The sequence below is a fragment of the Sinocyclocheilus grahami genome, unplaced genomic scaffold (genome assembly GCF_001515645.1).
Source record: "Sinocyclocheilus grahami isolate Dianchi unplaced genomic scaffold, SAMN03320097.WGS_v1.1 scaffold619.1, whole genome shotgun sequence".
In the NCBI taxonomy this organism is placed as follows: Eukaryota; Metazoa; Chordata; class Actinopteri; order Cypriniformes; family Cyprinidae; genus Sinocyclocheilus; species Sinocyclocheilus grahami.
The window spans coordinates 281,226-291,699 of record NW_015505798.1 but is presented as its reverse complement, the minus strand read 5'-3'; the positions used below and the strand labels follow the sequence as shown (position 1 = coordinate 291,699).

The 10,474-nt window shown below is 37.9% G+C and overlaps 1 protein-coding gene across 2 annotated transcripts; it reads left to right on the top strand.

Moving 5' to 3' along the window:
- Positions 1-1,473: 1,473 nt before the first annotated feature.
- LOC107557775 (kelch repeat and BTB domain-containing protein 8-like) lies at positions 1,474-10,252 on the top strand. Of its 2 annotated transcripts, XR_001605429.1 has the most exons (5): positions 1,474-1,524; positions 2,473-2,680; positions 4,127-5,244; positions 7,670-10,173; positions 10,230-10,252. XR_001605429.1 is itself a non-coding variant. In XM_016241301.1 (4 exons), the coding sequence occupies exons 1-4, from the start codon at positions 1,509-1,511 to the stop codon at positions 8,131-8,133; spliced, it is 1,806 nt and encodes a 601-aa protein (XP_016096787.1). In that variant the 5' UTR covers positions 1,474-1,508; the 3' UTR covers positions 8,134-10,196. The 2 variants fall into 2 exon arrangements, 1 of the variants encoding a protein (XP_016096787.1); XM_016241301.1 differs by lacking the exon at positions 10,230-10,252 and having other exon boundaries at positions 7,670-10,196.
- The last annotated feature ends 222 nt before the right edge of the window (positions 10,253-10,474 follow it).

The window sequence follows — 10,474 nt, the reverse complement described above, 5'->3', positions numbered from 1 at the left end:
AAGAAAGGCTCTGTTGCTACTTCAGTTTCATCAAGACTTTAAGTTGTTATTTACCAGGCCTGTGGGGTGTAGATTTTTGTGTGAATCTCACACAACCTGTACAACATTTCACTGCAAAGTAAGAAAGATACATATATATTTAGTTATTTATTATTATTATTTTGCTATGCCATATTATTGTAATAAAAAACATGAATAAATATTTAAAGTTTTTATACATTGTGATACATTTATTGTTTTACAGTACTTTTATTATTCATTGATGATAAAAGGAATTATGAAAAATGTCTTATAATAATTATAATGTGAACTGAGAATTTGACAAAAAATGTTATGATTACTATGATTACAAAAAAAGGCATTTGGGCTACACTGGGTTTTCCCAAATCGGGGTTTACAAGGGGGTTCCTGAGTTGATGAAATGCTAATAAATAATTAAATCATAAAAATGTCAAATTAAAATAAATATGTTTTAAAGTAAAAGCAATCAAAATAAAACACTTACTAAAAAAAAAGATAACATATTTTATTTGTTTACCTGCATGTGACCATTAACCAACCTCAGTATACCATGAACACAAATGTGTTATTTAATTATTAAAAAAAGAAAACGCATAAATTAGTAGTGTTATCCACACTTGTCTGAAGCTGCACAGAGTGTCTATGGCATGCCAGCTACAGAAATCAGTAAATGAAGAACATATTACAGTTGATCTGGATGAAACAGGCTGATCTGGAAAAAGGTTTCCCCAAAACCACCCATTACTCCAACACTTTGTTACTTTCAGGGAGCTTTTCCTGGCCACTGTGGCATTGTGTTTGCTCACAGGGGGTCTGGGCCTGAAATTATGTAAAGCTGCTTTACAACAATTACTATTGTTAAAAGTACTATACAAATAAATCTTAAGTGAACTGAAAAGAAAAGAAAGAGCGGGAGCTGGGTTGCCTCTGTTTATCAAGCTAGTTTTTACCATTAAGCTTTAAGTTGTGGAAGCGGTAGCACTTAATGTCTACAGACTTTTAGCTGGAACAAAAGATAAATAGACACGTTTGAAGAAAGATAAGATCAAATAAATGTGTCACTTCTTGTTATTCAGGGCTGTAACCACCATATACATGAGGGGCACATGTCCAAACCAGTATTCAGAAATCAGAATAATAATTTTTATTGAGCTATTCCTAAACGTATATATTTAGTCCCTTTAATTTGAAATATTTAAGTTCTGGATATTATTAATTAACTGCATACTTATATACTGTATACCTCCTAAATGCTGTTTTATCTTCATATGTCTCAGTTATTCATATCACAAACTCACCCACAGACATTCTTAATGGAATATAAACTCCCTTGATAATAATGCTTGAACTATTTTGCGAAAACAGACGGTCTCGAATGGCTATTGGTTGTCACCTGCGTTCGGCGACGCTGATTGGCTGCTGCCTGTTTCCGGGGCTCCATTCCATTAGTGACGGTTTCCCAGTCGCCGTGAGACAGATTGGGGAGAATGGCTGCCAGTGGAGGTTAGATCGTCTCTTCAAAATCCAAACTTATTTCCAAAAGTTGTTTTTAGCCTGTTTGTGCGTTATTCATCTGTGATAGTATTTTCTTTTGACGGAATGCGGTAAAGTTAGACGGTTCGTTCAAATAAACGGCGAACTCCGGTGGCTGTTTGGATTTAGGCAGAAAAGTACGGAGAGGTAACGTAGCGGCTAGCGAGACTAGCTCAGCGAGAGACTGTAAACACTCGCTTATTTACTCGCTGGGTTACGATACAATTAATTCAACTACGTTAACCCTCGTGTAACTGTGTGCGCTTTCGTGATATTTAATGCGTTGTCACGGTTTATTTAGTGCCACGAAATGGCTCGAGAACAGACTAGCCTGATGTTGTGCTAACCGGTAAAACAGCATTTGGATTAGCACAGCTAATAAGTTAAGCACCGAATCTCGTTTACTCGTAGTAACTAAATACATTTCTTCAATCAGATTATCGGGAGAGTATTAGATGTCTGAGGTTGTCAAAAGCAATACTATTTCTTTAGACCATATTGCTTATTTTATTGCTCTTAACTAGTTTTATAATAACGCCATGTGGGGGATGTGGTTGGTTAATGGACAAGAAGTTTTGTGTGAATGTATTTGTTTGTTTGTTCTGAACAGCACTGAAAGAATATTAGTAAGTAAACTTGGATGTCACTGACTTTTTGCACGTCTGTTGAATGAGCTCTTAAATCTTTTTTTTTTCTTTTTCTTGTAGTTTTGCATTGAAACTTAATGTTTTGGGCTCTAGTTCTAACAAAAATCAAGGGCTAATAAAGTGTCAAAATGCTCAGTTCCCATATTACATGTCGGGTTTAAAACCTAGAAACTTAAACTGACTGCAAAAGAGTCATACTTGTAAGTCATAATCTTTATTGTCGCTGTAAGACCTGGAATCATCTCGGCTGTCTAACACTTTTGTCTTGTAGATATAGGAAAGCTGTTACAAGTACAGAATGGGACTCCAGCAAGCACAAGCTACAATGGGGTAGATGCCCTACACGCCTGTAACATTCTCCAGCAGCTTAAAGTCTTGTACGACGAAGCTCAGCTGACTGACATTGTCGTGGAAGTGGACCATGGCAAGACATTCTCTTGTCACAGAAATGTCCTCGCTGCCATCAGCCCATACTTCAGGTAGCACCTGCACACATCACTGCTCTAAACCTTGAAGTATCGACAATTTTTGTAGCATTTGTTGAGAAATTGCGAAATGATAGAAGCTAAGAGTGAAACACAGACCCTTCATTTATTGGAAATATGCTATATAAAGATTTAACTATTACATTTAGGGATGCTCCGATCAGGATTTTTGCAGTCAATACTGAGTACAGATTTCTTGTCATTGATGGTTCAAGCTTTATATTGATGGTTTTAATGGGCGCACGCGCCTGGCCCGAAGTTAACTTCCGGTCTGTGTTTGTTTATCAGTCTGGCTATGGCACCGGCTACAAACGCAGTTAAAGTTAAGGCGATGAGTAGACTGAAGTTGGGCTCAGGTGGTTGTGCTGTGGGATGTGTTTCCCATACATTTATTTATTTGTGGCGCTCACCACACTATCAAAACTGACGGATTTTCCAAAACACTTGGTTGAATAAACACGAGCACGTACTGCACGTTTAAAAATCAAAATGAGGTGCGGGTGTTTTATATCACTGTATTTCTGAAGGAAAAATTTCGATGTCATTTTCATTTCATCTTGCATGTTATATGCCTGATAAAGCAGCGTTTGTGAGCTCAGCGCTGCTTTGTGTACAGCTGTTACTGGGGAAACCCGTCCTCCATGCTGTGACAACTCACAAAAGACAATTTTTAACCAAGCAGCACGGAGAGCCACTTCAGAAACGTGCCGCGGCTGGCTGATAAACAAGCACTGATTATTAACGGAGCATCACTAATTAAATGATTTATTATACACCGATATGAAAGCTTTAAACTGATTAGACATTTAGAGTTTAATACTTTATCAGCATTAATGTATAAAAACTTCAAAGGAATGTTGCTGGTCCAATACAAGACAAGCTGTATTGGCATCATTTGTCCCTAAAAATGTTTAGAGTAAGTATACAGGGCAGACAGTAAACATCAAAATATGTACTCTTTTAAAAAATATAGCAGCTTGACAATGCGATTAAATGATTGTAGACATTGTTTTTGTTAAGTTAATTACAGTCTTTTAACTTCCATGTCATGACCATGTAAACTAGTTAACTCTGGAATGATTAATTACATAATAATTGCTTGATCATTTTTGGCTTTAAAAAAAACTTTGAATGGAGTTGGTTTCTGTTCTTTTTGGACAATATCCAAGAGCTTCTTTAAATAGAATTTAACTTGTACTGAACCAGGAACACTCATTTAAGAAACTACACATTAAATGTAAAATAATCTTTGGAGTGCCACTTATTTAGACTTTAACACGCTTGAATCACACATTGGAATACCACAGTTAACTAAATGCTTATTGTCATAAAAATGATTGCCATAGCCTTCTTTTTTCCTCTGGTAAAATTCTGAAATGCAGTCGGTGACACTGTTTTGTTGTGTTCACGTGGTAATGGTGTTTGTTTATCTTTTGTCAGATCCATGTTCACAAGTGGCCTTACAGAGAGCAGTCAGCGGGAGGTGCGGATTGTTGGTGTTGAATCAGAGTCCATGCATTTGGTTCTGGACTATGCTTACACCTCACGTGTCACTCTTACAGAGTCTAACGTGCAGGCACTGTTCACCGCTGCCAGCATCTTCCAGATCCCAGCCCTCCAAGACCAATGTGCCCAGTTCATGATCAGCCGTTTGGACCCTCAGAACTGCATTGGGGTCTTCATGTTCGCAGATGCTTATGGCCACCAGGAGTTGTGGGAGCGCTCGCAGGATTACATCCGCAAGAAGTTCCTGTGCGTGATGGGAGAGCAGGAGTTCCTTCATCTGACCAAAGAACAGCTGGTCAGCATTCTCAACAGTGATGATTTGAACGTGGAAAAAGAGGAGCACGTTTATGAAAGCATCGTGCACTGGTTGGAGTATGACTGCTCACGTCGGGAGGCGGATTTACCTGAGGTTTTTGCCAAATGCATCCGCTTGCCCCTTCTGGATGAGGCCTTTCTGAGCCGTATACCCCCAGCCTTCGCCCTGGCCTTGTCCAGGGATTCCTCGGATAAGGGTCGGCTCAACGGCACCAATGGCTGCCCACAGCGGCTGGGTATGACTGCATCAGAGATGGTCATCTGCTTCGACGCGGCTCACAAGCACTCAGGGAAGAAGCAGACCGTGCCTTGCCTGGACATTGCTGCCGGGAAGGTGTACAAGCTGTGCAAACCTCCCAATGACCTCAGAGAGGTTGGCATTTTGGTCTCATCAGAGAATGACATCTTCATTGCCGGAGGCTATCGGCCGAGCAATAGTGAGGTGTGCATCGACCATCGTGCAGAGAGTGACTTCTGGCAGTATGAACATGCTGGCAATAGGTGGCTCCCACGATCACCCATGTTGCGGGCGCGCATCGGTTGCAAGCTAGTACACTGCTACGGGAAACTCTACGCTCTGGGTGGTCGAGTGTATGAAGGGGATGGACGAAATGCTTTGAAATCTGTGGAGTGCTATGATGCCAGAGACAACTGCTGGACAGCGATCAGTCCCATGCCAGTGGCCATGGAGTTCCACAGCACAGTAGAGTATAAGGACCGCATCTATGTGCTGCAAGGTGAGTGGGGTCATTGCAGAGTCACCTGAAATCAGGGTCATCACAGTGTGCAAACACATATATCCTTGTTATTCATTGGCCTATCATGTCTTTTAGCTCTGCTTGGATGGTAAGGTCAGGTGGGTTAACCTCTCTCTGCAAAATCAGCAATAACTGGGAGCACAAAAGAGCTAGACTAGCACTCAATATTAGGGATTCACCGAAATTTCAACCACTGAAAACTCAACAGAAAATGCCATAGAAATGTATTGGTCAAAAGAGAAATTACTTAACTTGAACGTAGAGTTGATGAGCTGATCAGTCACAATCTAGTTTTGATATTGTGGAGCTAAGTAGGGCTGGACAATAATTCAATATCAATAAGTATCGCGATATCTAAAAATATGATATGATTTTTAAACACATTTCCGATATTTCGATATACATTACCAGTGTTTCCAATACATTGAATTATTTGTGACGTTTGACTTCGTGAATAAACATGAGCACTGTGCGTTTCAAAATCAAAAAGAAATAGAAATTAATACATTTATTTAGCAAGGAGGCTTTAAATTGATCAGAGGTGATGATAAATGCTGTTCTTCTGAACTTTCTATTCAGCAAAGAAACCTGAAAAAAATATAATGTTTTTTGAGCAACAAATCAGAATATTAGAATGATTTCTAAAGGGTCATGTGACTGGAGTAATGATGCTAAAAATTGAGCTTTGAAATCGCAGGAATATATAACATTTTAAAATATTTTCAAATAAAAAAACAGTTAGGCCTATTTTAAAAAGTAAAAATATTTCAAAATGTTCCTGTTTTTGCTGTATGTATTGTGGATCAAATAAATGCAGGCTTGGTAAGCAGAAGATAATTCTTTAAAAAACATTAAAAAAAATCTTACTGTTCAAAAACTTTGGACTGGTAGTGTATGCTAGCCTGTAGTTTGAAGTTAAAGTTATTAATATTAATAAGGTGAATCTGAGAAGTTTATTTGACAGTGATTTCACATTTCTTGTTTGTATGAAGGCTAAATACAAATAAAAGGTGAACATTAATTTGTGCTGGGGTTTTTTTCTAAAATATGATATAGTTTTATAGGAGGAGGTTTCATAGACTTGGCAAATTCTTTTTTCATAAGTTTGTTGGTATAGACATCTTTTGTGGGTGTTCTTGGCAGTTTTTATGAGGCTTTTTAAAATAGTGTTCATATCGATATCGGAATTATATCTTATCGACCGAAATTAAGAAATATATTGTGATATAAATTTTGGCCATATCGTCCAGCCCTAGAGCTAAGCAATTTATTGAATTGTGATGCATGTATCACAATGTACAGTTGAAATAAAGACTGTTTAAAGTCTGTATCTCAAACAGATATGCACAAGAAAACAATGCTCTCTAGTTTTAAAGAATATTTAAAAAAAATGTTGCCTATATGTGTGTGATGTGACGATTTTTGATCGTGGACAATTAAAATGTCTCCATGATCTGCTTTTGAAGAAATTTCATAGTATCGCGCCACAGCGCACATTCTATCAGTAGCAGTTCTGGCGCCTCTGTCTCGATATACTGTACAACGCGACATACATTCACATCAAATGTTTACTCAGTGATAGTTACACTCACAGGACACTGCACTTATTCGCAGTCACAAAAGTACATTATTTGCATGTGCTTTAAAGCACATGTACAGCTGAAAGAGAATTTTTCAGGTGTAAAACAACTGAGAGTGAGTGAGTAAATGATGACAGAATAAAAATTTTTAGGTGAACTATCCCTTTAATGTTAATAAAACAACAAAACACATAGAGAAAACTCACTCACTGCTCTTGACTGAAGAACTTTGATACAGTTGCTTTAATAAGAATCAATGTATAGTTGATGTATATAGTGTTTTATATTTATATTTGTTAATTCCGTTTCTTGAATGCTACTGCTAAATACACCTACTGTACCTGAAAAATAAAGCACTGTTTGTTTTATTAGTATATTATGTGTATTTGTAATGTGTATCTTTGTTCTAATATTTTACCTTGTAAGGCTTTGTTTTTAAAATAGGGAAATTAGTTTGGCTGTGCAGCTCAGACAGCTTGTAAAATCACTAACTGGAAATAAAATAAAAACTAAAAGTGAAATAAATAAAAAAAACCTAAATAGTAATATTTTTAAAAACAAAAACTAATAAAAATGACAAACATAACAGATTGACTAAAAATGTAACTAAGTTTAAAATGAAAACTAAAATATAAAAATAAAGCTTCATTCAAAATATTAAGTTTTCCTTTCAGCCTTGTGAGTCCAGAATTTTTGATTTTGGCCAAGTAATGTAATTTTGGTGCTACATAATATAAGTTATACTTGCAATATTAATTACATATTTAGTCATTTTGGCCATCAGTTTGGATATTGCTCATTCTTTTATTGTGAATTTGTCCTAGGAGAATTCTTCTTCTGTTTTGACCCCCGCAAAGACTATTGGGGGCATTTACCGTCTATGAACGTTCCCCGCACTCAAGGCTTGGCGGCCCTGTACAAAAACTGCATCTACTACATAGCAGGCATCTGCAGGAACCACCAGCGCACGTTTACCGTCGAGGTGTACGACATCGAGCAGAACACCTGGTGCCGTAAAAGAGACCTCCCCTTCGACCAAGCGACCAGCCCCTACATCAAGGTGCTTCTGCTTCAGGGCAGATTGCATCTGTTTGTTCGAGCCACGCAAGTCATGGTAGAAGAACACGTGTTCCGTACCAGCCGCAAGAACTCCCTCTACCAGTATGACGATGAAGCCGACCAATGGACAAAGGTCTATGAGACGCCGGACCGCCTCTGGGACCTCGGCCGCCATTTTGAGTGCGTGGTTGCCAAACTATACCCTCAGTGTCTTCAGAAAGTGCTGTGAGTTCAAGGAGAGGTTAAGATCATAATGCAATGTGCTGTTTGAGACAGCTGATTAATGTTTTTGGAGAAGGGGATGGTGGTACTGCTCAATACATGGTGCTGTTTGTGTCCCCAACACCAGAACTGCAGGGGAAGTCTTAAAGCGTTAAAGGTTTCAATCAATAAACTCGGGTGCTGTTTGAAAAAGTAAAAAAAAAAAAAAAAACGCAGTATTTTATGTTTGACAATTGTGCGCACAGTGCCCACAGAATCGCTTGTTTTACAGTTAGAAAAGTGAATCATAAGTGCAATTAATCTTTTTTTTTTGCAGATGTTGAGACGTTTCTGCTCCATTATATCTTTAAAGGTTTTGTTGCTGTTTTGGCTTGGGTTGTTGGCATGCATAGTTGGCGAACATGTACAGTTAATGTTCTTAAGGACAAGCAGTATGTCAACAGTTGAGTAAAACAAGAAAAGAATAATTGGTGAAAAATAAATGTATAAAGCTATAAATATTCATACGGGTATGATGAGCGTTTTTGCTCAGTGTGAATACTGAATTTTTAAATGGTAATTTCTTTCAGGTTTTCAGATGAGTAAGTTGATCCATGCCACCTACAAAAAGACTTTCTGTGGTTTGCTTAAGAATTTCGTTAGAGAATTTTGATTATTAATGGAAAGTAATTCGTTTGCCAAGATGCGCACACAGGTTTTAATCTTTGATTTTTCTTTTTCCTTTTTAAGTCAACCCATGTGCTATAACATAACAGCAGTTTTTAATTTTCATTTTAGACTCTGCTTTTATGATGTTTCGTTCATCCCAGCTACCAAATCAAAATCTTTATCTTTGCAATTTCGCATCACCAGCCAGATCTTTAGTGAGGTTACAAGATTTTACCTTTAGAAGTCTCCATATTGGAGAAGAAAAAAGGATACTAGCTTTACGTGTAGCTGAAATCAAAAGTGGGCAATTTGTTGACAGCCAAAACTGCTCCGATCAGGAGAGGACATCGATAGGGTTGGCGAAGAGGTGGCCAAAATGTGGATGCCTGCATTCCACTGTCATTTACTGACTCCTCGTATCTGAAACCTACAAGTGCAGTTTGAAGAAGGATGCCTCCAAAATGCCAAAACGTGTTCTAGGAGTCTTAGCCTGCACCCCATGGCAGCAATAACAGGTGTTCTGTCATTGTTCTTTAGACAAAGTACAATAGAAATTTAAGTGATGTTTTCATGAATAATTCCAGAAAAATGGCCTTTGTTTTGCTATCATGGGTTGGTTAACGTTCAGTGAGATGTTGCTATCAGGGGTGACAGTGCCTGTTCACATGAAAAGCCCAGGCATCAGTGATGGAGTGAACAAAGCCGATATGAAGTCCGATATAGTACAGTTTGCTTCTGCACTAAGGTGCTTTGACTTTAGGAAAGGTCAGTTTTGCAAATGTCCAGTCCTCCTGTACTAGCGTTTCCTGCAAATGAACACTTTCTTTATTTCTTTCCATCCCCTTATCTTCCAGTCTTGAACTATGGAGAAGAAGAATTGTTTTTGGTGCAGCTTTTTTGACAATCTTATACAGAAGATACAGTGATTTTACAGCCATTTGTCATTGCTTGACACTTCCAAAAGTTGTCAGTCTTATAAGTTATTGTCGCTCGACGTTTGTTTTGGTTTTCCAGCCTCAAGTTTATTTCGTCATGCAGGTTTCTGATTTTGCACTACATTATTTCCTCCCTTGAAAGCGTCTCAGAATACAGCGCTATGTTTTCAGACACAGAGACTGAGGACGTGGTAAACTGCGTCTTTAAATAGGACAGCTGATGGCTCTTTGGTGCCTGCGAGGGCGAGCTTCATCTGGGGCTTTGGTGAAGGGTGAGGGATGAGAAATTGCGTTGGCTTTGGTGCAGTTGCACATTTCCCATATTTACACTCAGTAGCACGGGAACCAGAAATGGACACTTCTCAGGATTATTGTCGATACACAGTACTGTATTTAAATGGTTTGTTGTACGTGTAATATACTGTACCATATGTTTGCTGTACTTGCACAGTTTTGTTTTTTTTGTTGTTGTAATTTTTTGTCCTTTTTCTAACTTGAAAAATAGATTTTTGTTTTTTAGTTTTTCCTCCTTTTAGATGGGTGTGTTTGTGTTATTTTTTTCATTTTTTTTAAAATTTACTCTTAGGTTTTTTTAGAGTTTGATTTAATTCTGTTCAAAAATTGTGAATCTCAGAACATGGACATTAACACAAGAATTTGTTCTTTTCTTTCTTTGTGATTGCATCAGTCTTAAGAACACAAAGCATTACAGAAGATAAGTTACGGCAGTGCTACTTTCACTAGTCTGTCTAGATGTTAAATAAA

Bases quoted from the DNA above. Each gene is read 5' to 3' on its own strand.
- LOC107557775 (XM_016241301.1), top strand. The intron at 2,681-4,126 runs GTAGCACCTGCA...ATCTTTTGTCAG, and splicing joins GCCATCAGCCCATACTTCAG to ATCCATGTTCACAAGTGGCC. The intron at 5,245-7,669 runs GTGAGTGGGGTC...AATTTGTCCTAG, and splicing joins CCGCATCTATGTGCTGCAAG to GAGAATTCTTCTTCTGTTTT.